Here is a 24,696-nt window from a genome sequence, read left to right on the forward strand (position 1 = left end):
CTAGATTATCTTAATTGCTTCTTTTTCTTTCTGTTATCTGTAAGAGCAATATTGAAAGTGCTGAATACTAACCACCAGACCACCAGGGAGAGCTTTACTGAGATATAATTTACATGTAATAAAATATACCCTTTAAAGTGTACAACTCAGGGACACCTGGGTGGTTCATTTGGCTAAGTAACTGCCTTTAGCTCAGGTCAAGATCCTGGGGTCCTGGGATGTAGCCCCATATCAGGCTTCCTGCTCAGCGGGGAGTCTGCTTCTCCCCTTGCCCATGTCCCCTGGGTGTACAACTCAGTCATTTTTGGTATATTCATAAAATTGTGCACTATCACCACTATTTAATTTGAGAAGATCTTCACTCTACCCACAAGCAGTCATCCTCTATTCCTGCCCACCAGGCAACCACTCATCTACTTTTCTGTCTCTATAGATATGCCTGCTTTGGGTAGTTGAGAATATGGACGACGTGGCAGGTTTTTTACGTGGCTTCTCTTACTTGATAGATTTTCAATGTTTATCCGTGTTAACAGCATGTAGCAATACTTTATTCCTTTTCATGGCCCAATAGTATTCCACTGTGTTGCTACATCAAATTCTGTTTATCCTTTCATCGGTTGATGAACATTTGGGTTGTTTCTACCTTTTGGTGATTGCGAACAGTGCTACTATGCAAATCTGTGTACAGTTTTCGTTTGAATACCTATTGTCAATACTTTTGGGTATATACCTAGCAATGGAATTGCTGGTTTATATGGTAATTCTATGCCTGAACTTTCGAGGAAGTGACAAACTGTTCTCTATAGCAGCACTACCAGTTCCCATTCTTACCAGTAACATATGAGGGTTCCAATTTCTCCACTTTTCGTCAACATTTTTTATTTTTCATGTTTTTTAAAAATTATACCCATTCTAGTGTGTATGAAGTGACATCTCACGTGGCTTCGATTTTTATTTCCCTGGTGACTAATGGTGTTGAACATCTTTCCACATGGTTGTTGGCCATTATGATATCTTCTTTGGAGAGAAGTCTAAATCTTTCATCCATTTTCAAACTGAGCTGTTTGTCTTTTGGCTACTGAGTTATAAAACTTCTTTATGTATTCTAGGCACTAGACCCTTATCAGATACATGATTTGCAAATATATTCTACCATTTTGTGGGTTGTCTTTCACTTGTTTGATAGTGTCCTCTGGTGTATAAAAATTTTTAGTTTTGATGAAGTATAATTTTTTCAATTTTTTTCTTTTGTTGCTTATGCTTTCGATGGCATATCTAATCACTTCTTCTAACAGTTTCATAGTTTAAGCTCTTACATTTAGGTCTTTAATCCATTTTGAGTTAAAGTCAGTATATGGTGTGAGGTAGGAATCTAATCGCATCCTTTTACATGTGGATATTCAGTTGTCCCAGTACCACTTGTTGAAGAGACTATTCTTCTCCCACTTCGCTGTCTTGACCCCCTTGTTGGAAATCAGTTGACCAGAGATAAATGGCTTTATTTCTGGACTCTCAGTTATATTCCATTGATCTATATATCTAATCTTTTACCAGCACCAATACTCTTCTGATTGCTGTAGTTTTGTAGTGAGTTTTGAATAGGGAATTGTGAGTCTTCTAGCTCTGCTCTTTTTCAAGACTGTCTTAGCTATTTGAGGTTTCTTGGAATTGCCTAAGAATATTAGGATCAGCTTTTCCATTTCAGCAAAAAAGGCCATTGGAATTTTGATAAGGATCCAATTGAATCTGCAGATCAACTTGGGGAATATTGTTATCTTAACAAAATTAATTACTATTCCAATCCAGGGATATGGGACATTTTCCCACTTACTTGTGCCTTCTTTAATTTCGTAGAGGAATATTTTATAGTTTTCAATGTATCTCTTTCATTTCCTAGGTTATATTTGTGACTAAATATTCTGCTCATTTTGATAAATGAAACTGTCTTCTTAATTTCATTTTCATATTGTCCATTGTGGAGTACAGAAACAGTTAATTTTGTATATAGATCCTATATCCTGCAACTTTGCTGAATTAATGTTTTCATTCTAATAGAAGTTTTTAGCGAGTGTGGGAATTCCTTAGGGTTTTTATACACAAGATCATTGTCTGTGATTACAGACAGCTTTCCTTCTTGCCTTCCAGTCTGCATGCCTTTTATCTCATTTTCTTACCTAACTGCCCTGGCTGTAATTTCCAGTACACCACTGGATAAAAGCTATAAGAATGAACATCCTTCCTCATCTTAGGGAGACTGTGAAGTTTTAAGGAAAAGGAAAAAATGGAAAAGCCTGTTGTTTCTGGGATGGGAAGAAAGCCAGAGCCTATAATGTGGCATTCAATCTTTTCTCAAAATATTTCTGGAGATTAGCAAACTAGTGCAAGGATGCTCAGAGTACTTGGAGATCAGATGCACTGAGAAAGAACTTACCCTCTATCATATGAATGAAGTCATTCTCTCAGCCCTAAGTCCTTAGCAACATGAATGAAATATACAGCCCCCTTTACTCTGACCAACAACACCCTATCTGCAGCCCAGAGTTCAGGAGGAGCCACTGTCACGTGGGCTTCCTGTACAGGGCATTTCACAGCTCACTGCGGAGACTAACAGAGAGATGGCAAACCGGTCAGGAAATTCCGGCACGTTTATGATTCCGTAAGATGAAAAAAACTGTTGGAGGGTTGTAGAGAGATGTGACTTACCGGCTGCACCAATCATCCCTTGAAGACACCATGGCCTGACTATGTAATGACTGTCTTAGTCATGACCCTGATGAGCCTCAAATCTACAACATTACAGTTTCTACAACAGGCTGGTTTAATGAGGTTGATGCAGATGCTCAGAGCAGTTATTAACTCCTGACAATTGGACTTCAGCAAATGAGGGCTTTAGTGAGTCGCTGCTGGCAAGTAATGACAGCGAAAAGTGTCGAGGCTGCAGCAGACTTCTGTGAGTGCAGAGTATGCTCAGATTGCAGGACACGGATGCGGCATTCTAAAATGGGACCAAACCTGGTGGCCTAAGCTGGGGGACAAGTAGACACAGAAAGGCATTTGTAATAAGGGCTAGGAAGCAGGGTGGATGGGGTGGGATAGGAGGATACTCAAATGTGTTTTTTTCTGAGGCAGCCAGCTCAAGCCTCTCCACTGGCTCTTCCACGAACTCCTCCACAGCCTTTATGACATTCTGGAGCAGAAGCAAAGGCAAAGAGTCACTGGCGTCACAGATTACAGGATTGTTAGAAATGTACTTATGGAGGGAGCATAATCATGCAAGTATTATCATTAAGGTAGGAATTACCGCAATGAGAGAAACATGCACTCATATAATTAATAGAGGTACTACAGCAACAGGCAGCCATTCTGTTCCCAGGTATGGTGTTCATTCTGTTTCAGGAATGAATCAGCTGGATATATGTTCTTCTTAGAATACTAAAAAGAAATTCTTGGATGAAACCATAGACTTATATACTCAAGTGCTGCCTAATGCCAAGGCTGCAAGGTGCAGCGAGTTCAGTCAATACTGCCTACGGTGCCAAGCAGAATACTCAGGTCACTCTCATGCTGGAATCCAGGTTAGGATCTGACTGCATACTTGTATTACCTTAGAGTGAAGTACAGAAATTTAGTAAGGGAAACATCTTTCTACTGAACTTGGGTAACAATGATATTTAATGCGTTCCTTTGGAACTTTGAAAACCTAGAGAAGAAAGATCTAAGAGATCATCATTCAATTTTTTCATTTACACATATAGAATAGGAGATCAACAAAGGCCAGAAACTGTCCCAAGGTCTGCACACAAACCCAAGCATGCTCCTCCTCCTTTGGAAGATAAAGTGTTAATGCAGGGTCAGTGAAGCACCATTTGACTTTGGTGAATAGCGGGCCTCACATGACGAGCCAGAGCATCATTCTAAGGACATTACTTAGCTCCGAAACATAAATTATTCTTTCATCCCTTCACTCTGCCTAATAATCATTTATGAATGCAAATAATACTTTTTTAGAGCTATACTTCCAAGTAAAAGTCAATAAATGCTCCGGCTTAAAAATGTGCTTCCAAAATATATACATATCACTCTCATAGAAATATTATCAAATGAGAAACTCGATCATAAAATGCTATCTTCAAAATAGAAATGAGCCTCCCACCAAAATATTCTTAGGAAACTGGGACAGAAATTGCACATGCACACGTGTGTGTGTGTGTATGTCCTGGTGCACACACATACACACATGCACGTGCCTGAGGCAGAGGCACTGTGTGTGTAGGGGTGGTAGTTAGAAAGATTCTATGGAAAAACACCAAGAAATCTCCTAGGAACCCAATAAGAAATGAGGATTCTTGTTTTCTCCTCAAATGAATACTAGAAAACCCACATCATTTGTGTCTTCTGTGTTTTAATATTGCTAAAAGACTTAGAGCTTCTGATGTTGTTAAAGATCAGTGTCCGGTGCATTTAAAAGTGTTTCCTTCTCCCTTACTGAGATTGGGAAGCCTGGTTCTCAGGTGTGGATGAAGGTGAGCCTGCTTGGTGGAATGAGGTTCTCCGGGCTCTTTGCTAGCCCATGACCAAGAACAGGTTAAAGAGGAAAGGCTCTTCCTTTTGGAGCCTCCCATGTCCTCTTGTGTGTTTTCACACAGGAGAAGAAATATGCTTTGGAATATGATTATTATATACTCTTTCTATTCTAGGATAACCTAAGATACATGTTCTCTAGTTTGTTTCCTTGTACGTAAAATAACTCCACCTGCGTGTGGGAGCAAAATCAAAGCTTCCCATATTTTGTGTTCTGTCAAAAAAAAGGGGGGGGGAGAAAGAGGAGCCATGTGCTGCTGGTCATCCAATTCTGGGACTCTACAAACCCATCCCACCAACATGGAGGTCTGGACACGATACGTGGAGCATCCCAACAGGGAACATTTTTAGTTTCATCTTGGGCAAAAGACTTACATTGTCTTCTTTATATTTCATAATGAAGTATGTGTTTGGACAATGAGCTCCCAAGAACGGCTTAAGTCTGAGAGAAAATTCCCAAAGGGAGCTAGCTCTCTCAACCCACTTCTCAGGCTAGAACCACTAAGAAAGCAGCTATTTTGGCAAAACTGAGACATCCCCTAGCCTGCTTGTTCCACTGATGGAGAGCCCAGTGGATGTGAATCCACCACAGGAGGAAGGAAAGAGGTAAAGGCAAGGAATTAGACCATCTAGAATAATTAAACCACCTTTAACAGGTCGACAAATGACTTGCTGCTTCAAGTCTAGGAACAGGTGTTTAACATTTTGGTTTCTGTTTAACACATAATAAAATTTATTTGGGGGACTTAAAAAGTACTTCCTTTAAACAAAGTTGCTTTCAGGCAGATGTTGGAGAGAAGGAGGAAGAAGGAAGAGGATGGATTTGGACATAAGACTCCTAAAAGATAACACTACTTTGATCTCTGATCTTGGGCAAGTACTTTGTCTCCTGAGCACCAATTTCATCTGTAAAAATGCAACCTACCAAACAGTGCTCTTAAAAAGGGTGACAGAGACTGATTGGTAAGCATTTTGTAAATTCTAAAGCCTCATACATCATTGTTTATATTAAATTATGGCAGCATTTTTAATTATGATCTTATTAAAATATTAATTTTTCTAGGGCTAACTGAAAAAGAAGACTTGAAACAGATTTCATTTCAAAACCACTCACTGGGGCGCCAGGGTGGCTTAGTCAGTTAAGCATCCCGTTCTTTTTGGCTCAGTTCATGATCTCAAGGTTGTGAGATTGAGCTCCATGTCAGGCTCCATGCTGGACATGGAGCCTGCTTAAGATTCTCTTTCTCCCTCTGCCCCTCTCCTGCTCATGCTCTCTCACTCTCTAAAAAAAAAAATACACATATATAATAACAGTAATAAAATAAAGTCTTTTTGTTTAAAAAAAAATCCACTCATTTAAAAGGAGTCCAAAATGAGAGCCACATCATTCTGACAGTCTCCTACAAAAACATTTCACAATAAGTTGACAAAGTTCTTAAGTGCTAATTTGGTTGTAGGTACCATGTCAGCTGCTGTGAGGGGACTGAGGCAGAATAAAGCATGGCCCCTGCCCTCCAGCAATGACCCCTCAGGGGTAGGGGACACCTCTACATAGCTGAGAGTGAGGGCAAGACAAGAGCACAGGGCTCCTCCAGGGGCACAGCCATGAGGAACCAGGGGAGAGAAGCAGGTAGGTGACACAAAGGCCCCGAGTCTTAACAAAAGAACCATGCTGCACACATTCAGTGCAAGACTCCACTATAGGGGGGAAAAAAGGTAGGTATTTTATTTTGTCTTACTATTAAAAGGTTCTCCTCTTCTAAAATTTCTCTAGCCACTAAAGAATATTTTTTCCATGGAAGAACAAAAGAAAAACTGTTGCTTATTGTTTCTGCAGAAAACAATGTTCTCTCTAAAATGTGTTCCAGTAAATAGCATTAATAGCTGAACAGTCTGCAATTACCACACTCCCACTTATTGTTATGTATTAAAAAGGAATCAAGAGACAAAAAGAGATTATTCCCCACAAGGAGAGCACTTTCTCACAGAAACAAAACTTGCAATTTAGAATGCTTTTCTTGATGTTATTTCCTTGTATCCAAACCTATCCTTTATGGATTATAAACCACAGTCATGATTTAAAATCTCTTATATTCAAAAACCAATCCTTCCCACACAGGAGTTAAGGTATCCCCCTCCCCAAGTACAATTCAGTATTTGCAATGCTTCCACAAGCCACCTCTCAGCCTCTCAGTTCTTCTCTGCCTAAAGAAAAAAAATAAATTTTCTTAAAATCTTCATAGAATTCTAAAGGGGAAGAGAAGTTCTTGTAGGTCAACAAGTGATTTTCCAAACTACAGGGGAATCTCTTCTGCAGCAATCCAAGTAGCACTTACTGCAAGCCTAACTGTCCTCATTTTTCCAGGGCCCCAAAGACAGCCATTACAACCCCATTTCACAGAACAAGCAGTTCAGGCCAGAGGCGGCTATGTGGTCACTGACTCAAGATGCATACAGCAACTCCAGTGAAGATCAGGGTTCAAGCTCCCGAGTGAATCGCCCTTTTGCCCAGGCCACCAGGAGGTGGCCAGACCAGCAGGCCATTGTAGACAGACATGACAGAGCAGGAGAGGCTTACAAACCCCTGATCAATCACCAGCCATGTCTGAACAGGACACCTGGCTAGAAAGTGCTCCTGGTGGTGAGCTGGAGTCTACCAATAGTCCCTGCTCAGGAGGTAAGACAGCCTGATCTCTCTCTCCTCACAGGCAGGGCTCCAGACATTTGAAGGAAGCAATGATCTGTTCCCATGTGCCAACTCCTCACCATGCAAGCTGTTCTCTCGCCATCCTTTCTCATCTCAGCCGCTCGGCAGTGTGCACTACAGCGTGCAGCAGGGAGATCAGTCCCCCAGAACCCCTCCCTGCCGCCACACACACTTGCAGTGCCTCAGGCTCTGGGGCTGCAGGCCACACCACTCATTCAGATTCAGCTTCGGGACAAAATGCACCTCAGGTATTTGTCATGTTAACTCTGAATTAATGTAAATCACTCCATGTTGGAGTTCTAAAATTGTTTTTCTTTTTAAAAAATAAATTGGACCATATGAAATTGAATCCCCCTTTTGAAGAAGAGTTCCCTGCTAGCAATTTTCATAATGTTCGGCCTCAAACATTTGCCTCTCTTTAATCTCCCTGGTTAAATTTTTGTGGGGTTTAATTTCCTTGGTTAAGTTGAGAAAGCTAGTCTTTCATACTTGTTTTGATTGCTGGGTTCTGTCATTTAATTTACATCGCCCGGCTCTTCTCCTAGTCTGGTGTCATCTGCATAGGTGCTACTATTCAAGGGCACGGTCCCCCAGCCACCAGTCAGTCAGCACTACTGACACTGGACTGTAAATTCTTTGCTGTGATCTGGTATGTTGTAGGATGTGTAACGACATCCCTGGGCTCTACCCACTATATGCCCTTTCCTCCAGTGACAACCAAGTATCTTTGGACATTGCCCAGTGCCCCTAGAGGGGAGGGTGCGGCAACCTCTCCTGCCATCCCAGGAATCAATATTCTAGGGTAATGAATGATGGCTAGATCACCACTACAGAAAGCAGAAAGTTCATGTCAGCTCTGAAATTGATCATTGGAGCCACAGTCTCAACAAGAATGGTTTGGCTCAGGTACTTTGGTTATCTGTTCTTCACCATGATGCCACATGGATTTGAGGAGGGCTTCCTCTTTTTTTTCTCCTATTTATACTCCTATAAATCAACATATTTATTGAGTGCCTATTCTGCCTGGGAAAAGACATGATGGACTCCAGTGAGTCTATTAAGGAAGATTCTGGTGACATGGGCCTTGTTAGAAGCCACTGTAGGGTTTCCTTCCAAAGAGAGACCTCGGGACATAAAAGAACATTTTTTCTAGTGGAAGATGTAGGTCAGTTTATACACTTTACCATATGGTAACAGTTTAGTAAGGACAAAATCTTTCAATTTTCCACATACACTGACTTGCTATTATATTTCATTTTTATGCTTTATTTCATGTAGCATATGCTTATTAAAGATGTATGGCTAAATTTGTAATTAAATTCATAATTCAGACTCTTCACTGATAGTGTTTATTTAAAAGAAAGTCTTTACAGCTTTAACTCCAAAAAGGAAAATCAAACAAGACTCAAGTTTCTGGCCTCAGGTAAACCTCTCCCTCGCCAGGGCAGCCTCCCCTGCTATCATCTTACACTTTCTAAAGCTGTGAAACAAGTTCACTGCACATGTGTTAAACCTCCTAACTGAAATCTCTACCATCTGTTACCTTCTACATATTTCTACTTTCCTTATTTAGGTGTACAAGGGGTAAGTGGGCTTGGTCTATAGCTTAATGAAAATAATTATTGGTTTCAAAGCTGTATAAGAAAAAAAAAACCCTCCAGGTATGATTTTGGTGTGGTCATCTGTCTCAAGACTCTATCCATGGTCACTGATAGTTAAGCAAAGGTAAAATAAAATTTTCTTTGGTAAAACTTAACCTTTGGTTTGTACATTCTCATGAGACCTTATGGGAAACACTCAGAAACCACCGGATATTACCTGGTGGTAGAACACGAACCATGTGATAAATTCTACATTTAATCACTCTGAATTTGTACAGTAAGGACACAGTGAGAATTATTAGTTTATCAATACACATTAGGACAGGGTTCATATATACCACTCATCCTTGAAAGCATTAGTCTTCCATCAAACCTAAGTCAAACTTGAAAGTTTTATTTATTGCTGTAGGAGAACGTTACATTCAACAAAATCCCACTAATTCAAAAAAAAGGTAAATTCACACACAAATAATATTTTTAGAAAAATAAAGATTTTTTAAAGTTTCAAAGTACTTTCAAAAACAAATAGTAACAAAACTGGCTAACAAAAAATAAGATAACAGAGACCTTTAGAAATCTAGTTTAATAACTGTAAAAAATTCACAGTTTGGATGTCAACTGTTCAAAATTCATCAGGGTTAGACACAATGTTCTCTTAAGTGGAGAAGAAATATACCTGGAAACCTTTCCAACACATTTCTACTTTCCTAACAGTTAAGAATTCTTTAGGGACACCTTTCAGTGTATTCTCCATACACCTGCTTTGCCTGCCCCTGTGTTACCATGCCCACGATGAAGAGAGAGGTTCCAGCCTATCTTGCCTCCCACCTTTTCTCAAATCCCCATCTTGCCTTTCTGAATTGACTTTTGCTTTGAGAGATAATGGGAATACTGCCAGTAGGCTCTATCTTCTCAGGGCACTTACCACACAGCACTATACCCAACCTGTCCAAAATACTTCTCACACACACACAAACACACAAAGTACACAAAACCTATATGCACATGCACAGAAATATTCATATATGCACATATAAATAAATGAATTTATGCATATAAACTCCATCTGCATTTCAGTCCTTGTTAGGCCCTCATTACCTTGCCTCTGGGTTGTTTCAACAATTCCCTCTCTGTGCTATTGCCCTCATTCCTTCCTGATCATAATCTACCCCATATAACTTGGTTTAAGCTTCTTTTATTTATTATTTATTTGACAGCCAGAGATGACAAGTAGGCAGAGAGGCAGGAAGAGAGAGAGGAGGAAGCAGGCTCCCTGCTGAGCAGAGAGCCCGATGCGATGCGAAGCTCGATCCCAGGACCCTGGGATCATGACCTGAGCCGAAGGCAGGGGCTTTAACCCACTGAGCCACCCAGGTGCCCCAAAAAGTATGCTGGTTTAAGCTTCTTAAAAATGCTTTTTGATAATGTTGAGTGTTGTGCTCCAAGACGTTCAATGACTCTCCATTAGTCATGAGATAAAAACAATGCTGAATCGGGTTCCCTACAGTGCTGCCTAGATTCATGTCTGCATGTTATTTCCAGGCACATATTTAGAACTAATACAAACCGCTCAGTCATTATTCCTTGAACATGGATGGCCTGAGAAGGTCTATATTTCTGACATGTGAAATTCCAACCTGCTTCTTGTCCGACTATTTAAATCCTATCCATCCTAGAAAGTTCTGCTCGAATCAGTTCCAACTCCTCTGTGAGCTGTTTTCAAACTCAACTAAAAAGGTATTCAACCCAGTGCAATCCTCTAAGGTGTGTACCAGTTATTTGGCTCTTTGCACAAGGTGATGGATACCATACCTACTCATGCGTACCATGATGTTACATATGCCCTCAGAACCCAACAGGTTGTTACAATGGTGAGGAAAAATACTGAACATGAAAAGATTATTTAGCCTTTTGCTATATTTATGAAATAACAATGTGACCCTAATAATAAGTGCCTAAAAATAGATCAGACGATCCAAGAAGGCTCAATGGGAAAGGACGTAGAGGTCCTCTGGTCCAACCCACGCATTGGTCTTTTGTGCTCAGGCAAATGAAGCTTTTAAGTTAGTCTTCTAGAGTTCCTCCACTGGAACTCTATTTTAAAAAACTATTTTCAAATGAAGCTGTTAAGTTAGCCTTCTAGAGTTCCTCTACTGATACACATCAAGGCTATTATTTAATCCTCTAAACATCAATTAGACCGCTAAATTTATAAATATGCACTTTATCCTGGTAGCACTGAATCAAAATCCCATGAATTTAAACCTTGGTAACAATCACTTGCTATACAGAACAAGCACTTTAGAGATATATTAGAATTACTTCCTTGGACATGAGATAAAACAAGGTCCCTAATTTGCCATCTTAATTCTGCACTTTTCCTGAAAATGAATACTCGTTTGTGTTTAGCCTTAAATGTATTTATAAACTTATGTGTACTGAACACACAGTTCTAGTTATAAGTCTGAATTTTCAACAAAGAACAATTCTTTGTCTGAGAAAAAGGTGATGCAATTATTACATATCACTGCATGATACAGGCTGTCTGGGGTTATTAAAAGAGTCAGGTATGACCAATTTACAAGTATCACCCCTGCACCTTGCTTTCATAGCTCATTGCTGAGTCTTATGCTCACTGAGGGGTCTCTTGGGATCTTTTTACAAACGACTGTTTATTATTATATTATTCCATCATATACCTCATGAGAGGAGGTTGTAACATCCGTTAAGAAAATCATGAGCTATTTTGACTTCTAAGAACATTACTCTATATATGATGTTTAAAATTATGTTTTAACATTGGTGTAGTAAAAAGTTCACTAAAATATGAAGTCAAATGAAAGCAAAAGTTTCCTAAAACAAGTTAAATATTCTTGGCTACAAAACAAGTGGCTAAAATTAAAGGGGAAAAAAAGAAATGCTACAAGTGCATTTAGTGACTGAAATATGAACCACATTGATCATGTATCGCCAGCACCCAGCGTGGTACCTCGCAGAGTAGCCACTGTCTGAGCCAGGTTTTTACCTGCAGGCAACAGAATCCACCCTGTGGGGATGAAGACGAAAGGGATTTATATTGGGGCATGAGATGGCTTATAGAGTTTCTAGAAGTGTTGAGGAACCAAGCATGAACCCTCCACAGCCAGGAACAAGGTGGCAAGCAGACTCATCCAGCCATCTTCCAGAATGATTCCAGCAGAGATGCTGCTGCCTGCCCTGGTCACAGTAATGCAGGTTCCAGAGCAGAACCTCCTCATGACAGCTGCCGCCCACCACTCCCTATGCGTACTTTCCAGCACCGCCACCTCTATGCCTCTGCTGGATGGGACCTGGGTGGATGTCGCCCCAGCTGCAAGGAGCTGGGACACATATAGTTCAGCTTTTTAGCTTCTATCATAGAGAAGGCACGGCGAGCCAGGTGAGGAATGGCTAGAAAGTGAGTCAGTGGCAGGAGACACACAAAAAATGTTTATGAATCACAAGTGGGTTAAATAAACATTTTAGTGAAGTCTGACCTACAGCATGGGGAGTGGGTATTTCTCCACATGTTCTGAAATTCCACAATGCCTAATTCTATCTTTTAGTCAAACCATTACGTTCAAAAGTAAGAAAATATACGGGGAAAGAAAAGCATTAACACCTTAACATATCAGAAAATAAAATACACCCAGTTACTAAAGCTGCTATTCTTTTCCTCATACTCTTCAGTATCATTACAAGGGCTCACTTTACTGAGGGCTGATGTGTCCAGGCTCTGAGTTGAGTGCATTACATATTTTACCTTCTCAAAGTCTTCAAACAACTACTGGAGGTAAGAACCCTAATTTCCTGCATTTTACATATAAGGGGAGGAAGTCATAGTGAGGTCAAATGACTTGGCTAATAAGAGGAACAGCCAAGACTGGAGCGCAGACAGGCTGTCTTAAAGCCCATGCACTTAACTACTACACTTTTTAATCATACTGCATTACACTTAGTCCACGACTTTATACTGTTATGATTCAAATTTGTCACTTGATGGTTACCTCCAGGCTGAACAACATATATTTCTCCACCTGAGAGAGGCCTCATGCTTTTTTGCTGTGTTACAAAATTACAGATGAAAATGACAAAGACTTATATTTCTCAAAGTTTCTAGATGCAAATTTGCAACAATAATTTTATATTAATGTAAGCTTTGCCTTTAAAAGAGACTTTAACTTTGATGTGTAACAAACTGCATTAAGACATTAAATCTGTAAGTCATTGTTAAAAAACAGTTCACTTACTTTAAGAAAAGAAAACGTTCCAGTCTTTGATATATGTTCTTAAAAACATGAAAATAAAATTCCTTTCCTCAACTGTCCTTTTCCATTTCACACATATTGATCTTTCCATATGTTTTAAATAATGATGAAATTAATAGGAACTGTTTTCAATAAACCCAAATCACGGTGCTTTTCAAGTCCAAATATTTTGGGGAAGACTGAGGTGAAAAAGCTGCCTAAGCATTAGGAAAAACTAAGAACAACCAGGAACAGCTTTAGAAGGGCAGCTGAAAGATGGTGAGGAGCTGGGAAGGCAGCTATGGAAAGCTATCTGGGGCTGGAGGTGGGAGGGCACTCCAGTCAGGAGGGGTTTGAGAAGAGGGGGCCAAGGCTTGGGCCCAGGTCAAACAAGATGGAAAGAGAAACAGAATCAAGGACTGGACTGCTTGACCAGCTTGTTGGCTATGGATCAAGGGGAAAGACATACCCTGTTGGAATAAGCCAAGTCTTGCTTGTAAATTCTATCAGCCTTTTTAATATGTGGCATTGGGCAAAAGTTCTCAATATTTTTTGAACCTTTGCTATTTAAACAATGGGTCATGATATTAATCTAAATGAATTGCAGAGAAGAATCAGTAGGACAACGTCACGCAGGTGCCAGTACAGAATCTGGCACTGTGTGTGTGTGTGGGTACTAGGGAACTGAAGACCCTCTGTCCTGCCCTCACCAGCCAACCCGACACGAAGCAGCTGGGCAGAGTGGAAGCTAACTGGAAGACCCTTCATAGGCAGACTGGACAGTCAGTTCCTCAAGTCACCCCAAATTTTATTCATAATGTAGAGTTATTTTGAAAGTCCTTATGATCCTACATATTTTCTAAACAAGTAACAGTATCAATATTTTTTTAAATAATTCAGAATGTAGGAGAAGTTTACAGTTATTTCAAAGCATTTTCTCAATTATGCTAATAAACCATAAACTCAAACTGCACAGGTACTTGGGAAAATACTAGTTGATAAAGTCATTATTTTATTTTATTTTATTTTATTTTTTTAATTATTTTTTTAATATTTTATTTATTTATTTGACAGAGATCACAAGTAGGCAGAGAGGCAGGCAGAGAGAGAGGAGGAAGCAGGCTCCCTGCTGAGCAGAGAGCCTGATGCGGGACTCGATCCCAGGACACTGGAATCATGACCTGAGTCGAAGGCAGAGGCTTTAACCCACTGAGCCACCCAGGCGCCCTAAAGTCATTATTTTAGATAGTAAATTATTCAGTTATTAGAACAGATAAACCTGGCCCAATTAAAAACAGTTGGCTTGGAATGTGCTACATTTTGGCTGTTCAGTCTATGTATCATTATTATATTTTTAAATACAGAAAGGTCTACATTTGTTTACCTAATGAATTGGCTACCATATTAAATGAAACCATGGTTTCATCTGATTGTATCACAGACCAGTCTGTGAGACATCTATTTTACAAATAGTTTTTTTTTTAATGTCTTCAATTACTAGAAGTGCCCTTACATACGAGAAAAAGATTTTTAACATCTTAAAGCTTATTTCCAATTCAACACTTTATTAGCCACTACTGACATAATTTCGATACTCTCATATTTAGGAAAGCATTTGTAAAATGACTAAGCCACACCATCAGGCTCACAGGGCTCTGGGCCTTGCCTCCCTTTTAAAGGCCAACAGAGGCAAGGGAGCCACACGGTAAGAGTTGTGCAGACAAGTGTTCCACCTAACGGTGAAAGGAGGAAATTCGCCTTGAATTTTATTTGTAAGACAAAACTAATAAATGTTAGACCATTTTAAATTATTTGCTATTACTTATTTTACTAAGAAATAAGGAAAATTTTTATAAGGGTCTCCCTGCAGGAAAAAAGGCTTTTAGGGGCAGGCTAGTGACTCTTTGACAGCTTTCACAATTAGGAAACAAGCCCTGAGATGGTATTAGTCACAGGTGCACAGTTGGCTAATAAAAAATTGAATTTAACTGATTTAACTGTATTCTCTACTGTAAGTGCTTTCTTGTATTTTTATAATTAATATAATATCTGCTTCCAGAAGAACATATAAGTTCTGGAAAAACCACCATGATCCATTTAGGCATGTGGACCAAAAGTTAAACTAATTATCAGAGACATTTCTTACTTAAATGAGAAAAGTTTCTTTCATTAGAAGGTATTCTGTATAATTTTCTTCTGGAAAAGAAATAAGGCTTATTTAGAGTAATTCTGTTTGGCAGACAGGGATTCTGAAACATATACCAATAATTGTTAAGTTTACATCAGAACAGCCAGTTCTATTTAAAACACATAAAAATTCAAGTGTCTAATGGCTAGACAATAGGTGATTATAAAACAGAGATTTACATCCCAGTTTTGTCTTAGGAGTCTGGATATTGGGATCACTGCTAGCAACGGGCCAACACTTAAGATTTACGTACTTTGCAATGAACTATAAAAGCTCAAATTTAGGGGCGCCTGGGTGGCTCAGCAGGTTAAAGCCTCTGCCTTCGGCTCAGGTCATGATCCCAGGGTCCTGGGATCGAGCCCCCACATCAGGCTCTCTGCTCAGCAGGGAGCCTGCTTCCCTTCCTCTCTCTGCCTGCCTCTCTGCCTGCCTGTGATCTCTGTCTGTCAAATAAATAAATAAAATCTTAAAAAAAAAAAAAAAACTCAAATTTAACCAAAACATGGCATATATTAAAATAATTTTAAAATGAAAATAATTTTAAGTATAAAAATCTGAAAACTTCCTTTTTCTACACTATAAAATCATATTTTTTGAAATTATGTTTTGGGTTCTCAAACTCTATTTCACCTCATGTTATTGTTTCATTTCCACTCCAACAGCCTTTAAAATAGAAAGATGATTTTATTTTATTTTTATTTTTATTTTTTGAAAGATGATTTTAAATTCACATCTATTTATGTCACTTGCTAGAAAACTTATTCTAGGAATACTAAGTGTTTGCTGCGGACTTCTAATTTGTTTTCATTGAATGAGAAAATTCTACAGTTGATTATTTCCAACTAAATTTTTTTCCCTGCAAAATCTTAGCAAAATACTTCTTTAAAGTACTGTGTTAACTAAACCTTTGTCTCTTCTGTCACTGAGGGATTTCGTTATGATCTGTGAGAGTTCATTCTCTTCCCTATTTACATCCCTCAATCTTCCACACACCCTGTTACATCATTCTGTGAAAGACGATTCCACCTGCAATGATGGCTACAAATATCTGAGCAAAGAGTACAAACATTTCTGCTTTCACATCTCTATTTCTGCATTTTTTAGGAAATAAATGAGACTGTGGGTCCAAGTCCAGTCTATTATACAGAATGTCCTCTATGCACTGCAGAGGAGCAAATATGACAAAGACAACTCAGTAGGACAGTATGGTTATTACTTCAGATAAAAGCTCCATGATGAAAGCTCATCACTGTATATCAGGGGATGTATCCGAGAGTTTGAAATAGGGTCTAGAAGGGTCTAGAAGCTTCAAGAAGCACATTGTGAAGCAATAGAGAAAAACTAGGTATTCTGGAGAATGACCTCTTACATGTATCTCAAGGGTATCAAAAAGGTGTGTCTGTATTATACATTCAGAGAATAAAACAAATACAGAAAGGATGACATCTTCGTAGTTCATGAATGATTCAAGGTCACTGGTAAGTAGGTACAATTTCAAGGGTAAATTCTGAAACATTCTCCATCCCTCTAATAGGTCAAAAAGACCTAGTAATAACATGAAATGCTTTGAAATTTCTTGAATCTTTCCTATTCCTTTCCATTCCCAGTGCTAACATCTTAATTCGCATCATTTTAAAGTTTAACCACGTCCTAATTAATCTGTCTCCAGGCCCAAACACCCACTCTATCCTATCACTGTCACATTTTTAAATTCATCTTTCAAACTGAGTCCAGAATAATCTCTGTGAAATACAAACCAATCTTATCACTTCCTGGCTTGATATTCATACAGCAAATCTGGACTGAGTTCCTATTCCCCTCCCTGCCCTCTGCCCAGAGGCAGGGCTCTTCCCAACGGAGACAGGCCAGGGATTGGCCACATCCTACCCTGCACACCCACGATCTACAAGGATGGGCTGTCACTAGTAGCTCCATTGACCTTTCTGTTTCCTTTTTAACCCCTCCTCCGAAGAAATTAAGATAACTCCTCATCTAGAAATGTCAGGACCCCTAATGTATGAGTGTGGTCTTGTAAAAAAACACCCTGACTACTAATACTAAAACAATACTTTTCAAACATTTTTAAGTGACCAGAATAATTTTCTTGGAACAATATCTATCGCAGAACCCCAACACCATTTTTGAATTTGACAACGTAGGCTGAGGCTAGCTCATCTAGCACTATGTAAGCCACAGAATAAAGTTCAAATTTGGTTGGCGCAATGCAAGGTCAGTGGAGAGAAGAAGCAGGGATGTGATGAAAGCTGATTTACAATTTTGAAAGATCAATGTGGTTGCTGTGTGTAGATAAGCTGAAACTACTGAGAATTTTTGTGTTTGATGTATTTTCATGAACCCTAATTTAACCTGCAAAAAGTCATATGCACTTTCCACCTTGTCGGCTACCGTGATAGGAGAGTCACAGAATACCTGATCCTCGCTGGTTAATCCCAGGTGCATCACAAGGTAAAAATGCACCAGGAAGTCCGAGTTTGGCAGAACGTCCTGGCGTCTGGTCATCATGGCACAGATCAGTCTGTAGGCTTGCAGTTTCCCTTCCTTATATTCATTTGGCAACGTCGTCGCCTGCCAAGGAGATGAGGTTTAAATATTTAATTAACTCCAGATGCAGAGCATTTCAACATTTCATTTACTTCTTAGTATTCCAAAAGAGTTGTTTATGGAGATGAGGGATGCAGGGGCTTTAGTAAGATTCAGTTTGTCTTCAAAACGTGCAGTCTTGGGCAATTACATTTTTTAAACTCAATTTCAGAAAGGAAGAGGAAATTGCAATAAAGGAATAAACACATATCCACTTGCCTTAAATAGCCATGATGCAAACATTCTGAGTGGTGGGATCAGGACCGGTGGAGACGGAGAAGACTGGTTATCCAGGCTTATTGCCAGATTATCCCGTATCTAAGTCACAGAGAGGAGAATTTTAGTAAAGGCCATGCTTAGCTTATCCCCCAAATATTTCAATGTTGTGTAGCCAAATGTAGCCAATGTTCCACAGCCAAAGAGCTGCTTCTCACTAAATTTTTGTACACTGAGTAAAAACCTACAACATTTACAATTTTTTCTTTTACTGAGATCCACTGTCATTTTGAATTGTGTTCCACTTACTGGACATGGTTTTAGATTTAATACAAAACTAGGGCTTTGTTTTCCCTTGAGTGTGAATGCTGGGGGAGATCCTGAACTCTACATGGTAAGGAATGGCTTAACAAGTTATACTGTATAAATATAAATCATTTTTGAAAAACAAAAGTAAAATACAAAAAACTTAACCTAGGAAAATCATACCTTATAAACAAAAGCCAGAATGAAAACTGTATGTATTCTAAAATTCTACCTTTGTAAAAATGTATTTACCCACAGAATAAGACAATATATTTATACTGGTTATCTCTGTGGGATGATGATGTTAATTTTCTTCTTACATTTTTCTATATTTTTCAAATTTTGTACAATAAAAACAGTATCACTTTTATAAAAAAATAAACCACTCAGCACCCTACCTTTTAATGTCCTATAGTAATATTCTCTATATGCATTAAATAACTCTTCTGCATTTATAAAATGCCCAAACTGTAAGTTCTTTATTATTTATTCTTTGCCAATCAAACATACTCTGTCTACACACCTGATCTGTGTTCCAGAATACATCGACTGCAACATAGTTTTTACGTTACATGATAAATCAGTTTCTCCCATTAGAATAAAAGTTAATGGAGCAGGACATACCTTTGCTAGTTTGTACCAGAGCTCATAGAGATACCCAAACACTTTGGCGTGAATCTTGGGTGACTGGATATTGTTCACGTCCCCGAGGATTCCCAAGATTCTTCGCCATAATACAGCAGCAGAGTCTGGGTGCCAACCAGTGAGGTTCCCTCCAGCAATTATACTACAGTCATCGGCAAGGCACTCACTGCTATCTACAGAGAAAAACACGTCTGCAAACACAATCTTGATTTCATCACTACAGCTTTTTCTCTTTAATGCAAATTAGTCATGCTTGACAATTTATGTATTCAGAGTAAAATAATGCAGATGAAAAGTGTCAAATCGCTGACGATTTGAAAGGATAGAAAAGCTTAATCAATGAAGAAAGGTCAAATGAGTTTGATTCTTCAAACTAAAAGGGTAACAGCCTAGATACGATAAAACAGTTTCTGGAGATCCTGGGAAGGGTTTCATAAAGCAGGGGAGGGAGGGGAAGGAGAACCTTGAGGAGGATGGATAGGGAAAAAGGCCATGAAAAATAGGTGACCAGGAAAGGCCTCATTGCTGGGGTGACAATTCTGGTGGCTGTTATTAACTCAGGTTTACTGGGGTGTAATTTGCTTGCAACAAATTTTATCCTTTTCACATTCAAGTTTTCAGAAGTGTACACAATCACGTAACTGTTACCACAAACTGCCATGAAAATTGATACAAGAAATAACTTCATCACCCCAGAAGTGCCCCCTTTATAGTGAGTCCCCTCCCCCACATTCTTCGCCCCTTGCAACCACCGCTGTTTCCTGTCCTTACAGTTTTGCCTTTTCCAGAATGTCATATAAATGGAATCCTACAGTATATATCCTTTTATTCTGGGTGCTGTCACATAGCTTAATGCACCTGAGATCCATCCATGTGGTGGTTTCTTCTTATTGCAGATGAATATTCCATTTTATGGATGTATCCTACTTTGATTATCCATTCACCTGCTGAAGAATGTTTGGATAGTTTCCTCTTTTTAATGATTATAAATAAGGTTACCATAAACATTTGTTTATAGGATTTTATGTGAACGTATGTTTATAATTCTCTTTTTAAAGACCAAAATCACAAAATGGCAGACAGTATTTCTTTGATATTTCTTCCTTGAAGCGGGCCATGTCTTAGGGATGACTGAGAAAGGGCGTGCCCCTACATATATCGAAGTGTTTGTTCCCTTACAGCACACAGTTTGGTGGGGTATAGAATTCTGTGATGGAAGTTCTTTGCTCCATTTTTATAGTCTCCTTCGTGATTTTAAAGTCAGCAGCATTCTGATGCTTGAAATTATTTCATGAAAAATTATTAACTCTGCAAAATTTTAGTAGCCTCTTTTTGTACCTAGCGTTCAGAAGCCTCGAGAAGTGCCCTGGTATCTATTTCCAGCCACTGTATTTGCCAGTTCGTCGGTGCTTTCAACTATAATACTCATGTGTTGTACTGACTTCCACTGACTTGATTTTATTTCTGCAGCCGTATTTTTAATATCCAAAAGCTCTTTCTTGTTTTCTGTTCATTTTTATACTCTTTATTCTTGTTTCATGGATGCAATATATTCTTACTTCTCTAAAGATATTAATAGCTTTTTAAAATTTTATTTCTTCCCATATTCCCTTGTTTTATTCTAAATCTTAAAAAATTTTAGTGTTATATTAATTTCAGGGGTACAATATAACAATTCAATAATTCTATACATGACTCAGTGCTCATCAAGCTTAAGTGCACTCTGAATTCCTTTGGCTGAGGAATGGATGAAATGGACTCTCCTCCCCTTTTTTTCCAGACTCCTTTTAAGATCTGCCCCACCCTACTTCATCCCATATTCTTATATTTTTCTCATATTTTTCATATTAAACATCCTCTTCAAATGGCTGGGGATCCTTGGCTATCTGTTCCTATTTAAGAATGGGCCACAAAGAGCTGACTGGAAGTATAGCGCACAAGTATGATCTTTGCTGAGTTTCACCATGTTCTCAGAGAACCTCAGATATACATATCTTTAGGGTTTTTTGTTTTTTTTTCCTGAACTCAAATTTTAGGAAAAAGACTCTACTGCTCAGAGTATGCAAACTCTTATTTAGTTCCTTGGTTTTCAAGATAGCACCTCTACACCCAGCTCAGTATTGGTGACTCTAGGAGAGAAACCTCCCAGTTTATTTGCTTTACTTCTGGGATTAAATTCTAACTATTTCTTAGACTTACAGTCTTCCCGGTTTTAACCCCACCATTACCTCCTACTTCTATAACTACCTCTTATGGGCAATTTTCTAAACCTTTTAGGGAACCTGCAATAGCTGTAGTCAGGCTGCTTCTTGGCTTTCCCTGGTACTGACACAGGATTTGGTATTCTCAGGTCTGCTGATGCCTTGGTCACATTGGTCACTATGTATTTTTTCCTGCCATCCTTGTCCTTGTGGATTATGTCTAACTTAACATTACACCAATGTCTAATTTAACATTCCCTGCTGCTAACACCCTTATAATACATCTGCTATAATTAATGAACCAATGTTGAAACATTGTTATGTAAAGTCCATACTTTATTTAGATCTAGTTTTTAATCTAATGTCTTTTTTTTCCCTCTGTTCCAAGATTCCATCCAGGATACCACACTACATTTAATTGTCATGTTTTCTTCATGTCCTCTGGGCTGAGTCCTCGTTTTTGATGACCTTCATTGTTTTGAGGACAACTGATCAGGTATTTCGTAAGATGTTCTTCACTTGGGATTTGTCAGCTGTCTTTCTCAATGATAGGCTTTTTTTTCCCCCCCCCGCATCATCATTATTATTTGCTTTTGCATTTCTGAAGCGAACTTCTCTTAGTTCTGATGTATGTATGATGTTTTCCCAGTATTCTTAGACTTCATTTGCTAAAACTTTATTTAGGACTTTTGTTGATATGCTTTTAAGTGAGATGGATTCAGGCGCCTGGGTGGCTCAGTTAGTTAAGCAACTGCCTTCGGTTCAGGTCACGATCCTGGAGTCCTGGGATCGAGTCCTGCATCAGGCACCCAGCTCCACGGGGAGTCTGTTTCTCCCTCTGACCTTCTCCCCTCTCATGACCTCTCTCACTGTCTCTCTCTCAAATAAATAAGTAAAATCTTTTTTTAAAAAAAGTGAGATGGATTCGTTTTCTTTTTCAATACTGACCTTGTCTGGTTTTATTGTCAAGGTATCACAAGGTAAATAACAGAATTTAGGGAGCTTTCTTTCTAATATCTAGAACAGGAAAAGATAGTTTCTATTTGAAGCTTCAGTAAACACAGAATTGTCCTTTATTTTTATAAATCTTTTCAAATTAACCTACTGTATTATTTTTAAAAACATAGTTTATAGATCTCTTTCCTTTTCACCCTCATTATTTTTTTCTTTGATTAATCTTGCCTACTTGTGTATTTTATTAATGCTTTTGATTGTCTTTGTTTTCTAGTGTATATGGGCATGCTCTTAGCTTTATTAGTTCCTTTTTTATTAACTTCTATATATTAGTACTCTGCCATTCTTTTCCTAATTTTTTGAATAGGACACACAGATCAATAATTTTCTCCTCTCATTTACACACCTAAGGCCATCAATATTCCTCCATATAAGTCTTCAACTACAATCTAGAGATATTGGTATGTAGCCTCCACTGTAGTTCAGTTTGAAATATTTTCTAATTCACAACTTAATTTCTTTTTGGATTTATTTTAAGTGCAGTTTTAAATTTCTTAATGTATTTTATCTTTTTGTTCTTAATTTATTTCATCATATTCACAGGATGTGGTATAGTTTCAAAGCATGGACATGTGTTGAGACTTAATCATCTAATTGGTCATTTTCTGTAAATGTTCCAAGTGCTTTTAAAAATTACACATTTTTTATTTAATTTCAATGTTTTTTATATATCCAATCAGGATTAATTGTATCATGTACTTCTCTATTCCAATGTTTCCTTCAATTAATGAGAACTCATTAAAATTTCCTACTATGATTATGGTTTTATCAGTAGTTCCTTGTAATTCTCTCAAATTTTGCTTCATGCATCTGGAGGCTATGAAGTTCATATAAATTCAGAATTACTGTTCTAATAAGTTATTTCTGCCTTAAAGTTTATGTGACTGACATACATACAGTTGGCTCAGCAGTCTGCCTTTCTTCCTTGTTACCCATATGTTTACTTACTTAGGATCTTCCTGTACGTCATGTATTAGGGTTACCTCTCGTAAACATCATATGGCAGGACTTTATTTCTTCAATCTAACCCAAGAGCTTCCAATTTTAACTGCAAGTTTCCATGGTTTGTATTTATTGTAGTTGCCGACTTACTTGATTTCATTTCTAACAGCTTACTTTCAGCTTCCTGCTTAAGTCACCTTTGCTTTACTTCTCTCTCTCTTTTTAAGTTTATTTTTTTTGTTTATTTAAGCCATCTCTACACTCAGTATAGGACTCGAAATCACAACCTCAAGATCAAGAGTCAGTACGCTCTTCCAACTGAGCCAGCTAGACAGCTCCTCGATTTGTTTCTCTTTTGAACCTCTGGAGGGAGTTTAAAGAGTTGTGTCTCACCTCCACCACTAATCCCCTTTCTCTATTGTCTTATAACTTATGTTAACGTAATCATTCCCAAAGTTCTGTTCCTTACCCAAGTGGAGACAGACTGATTTCCAGGCAATTATCAACACCCACTGAGTGTCATTTTCAGTATATAAGTTGTTGGTGTTTTTAGGGCCTAATCAAAGAAATTGAAGCACAATCTGTGGATATGAGGAAATCAAGTAGCCAACAAGGAGCAAGGAGTGAGGCTGACAAGGAGCCAGTGCAGATCCAAAAACAGTTCTGTATCCTTCCAACACTGCACCCACAACAGCTGTCGATAGCTTATTATATTAGTTATGGAAAGATCCCAAGACACTGAACAAAGGATTTAATAAGGATGGCACACAGTGTCATGGAAAGGCCTTCCAGAACACAGAAGCACTGTTCCTTCTTAGAGGAAAACACATCTGTATTTCCCCACAGTAATACCATATAATCAGTTGAGGAGACACATTACAATGTGCAGATATAATCCAAACTGGAATTCCTACATACTGTGCCTGAAAGACAGAAGTTAGAGACACCAAAAGCCTAATTATGGGCCTTCTAGGTTCCTGACTTCTAGAAAGCCTCAGAAGAGAGACCCCTTCCTAATGTTTAATCAGTAAAATAAGTGCATCTGTCAGTCTGAAAAGTTATGCTGAAGCCTTAATGAATGCTTGTAAATCAATATAAACCCCCAAGTGAACAAATGGCATAATATGGCATTTATTTTTCTCATAAAGAATGTCATGATGTCTTTAATCTCTTGTGGGGTAAGAAGAAAAAAAAGAAAAAAGAAGGATTAGATGATTTACAGTTTTGTTTCATCCTCTACTACCAACCAAAATGCAGCCATCCAGAGAGATCAGCTCCCAGCATTCCAGTCACACTGGAACTCCAGCTGAGTAACAACTCCAAGTAAATGTAGGCCAGGTACCTCAACACCTGTATGTCTTTGCTACCTGCCAACTAATACAGTTTCAGTTATGAAAGAACCCCATGTAGAAAGTCTGTTTCTAATACT

The 24,696-nt window shown here is 38.5% G+C and overlaps 1 protein-coding gene across 4 annotated transcripts in view; it reads right to left on the bottom strand.

The window, feature by feature from the left end:
* Positions 1 to 24,696, bottom strand: part of LOC111141378 (Ral GTPase activating protein catalytic alpha subunit 2) — a 316,071-nt gene that overhangs the window by 150,262 nt on the left and 141,113 nt on the right. For 3 of the 4 annotated variants that reach the window (XM_022493879.1, XM_022493878.1, XM_022493875.1), the window contains 3 exons: positions 19,090 to 19,301; positions 18,163 to 18,261; positions 17,773 to 17,928 (listed from right to left, as the gene is read on the bottom strand). In XM_022493879.1, the coding sequence (XP_022349587.1) occupies positions 17,773 to 17,928; positions 18,163 to 18,261; positions 19,090 to 19,301 (467 nt within the window). The remainder of the gene's footprint in view (positions 1 to 17,772; positions 17,929 to 18,162; positions 18,262 to 19,089; positions 19,302 to 24,696) is intronic. The other variant, XM_022493876.1, reaches the window with a different exon arrangement.

This window comes from Enhydra lutris, unplaced genomic scaffold (assembly GCF_002288905.1).
Source record: "Enhydra lutris kenyoni isolate GAN:26980312 unplaced genomic scaffold, ASM228890v2 scaffoldscaffold6, whole genome shotgun sequence".
NCBI lineage: Eukaryota > Metazoa > Chordata > Mammalia > Carnivora > Mustelidae > Enhydra > Enhydra lutris.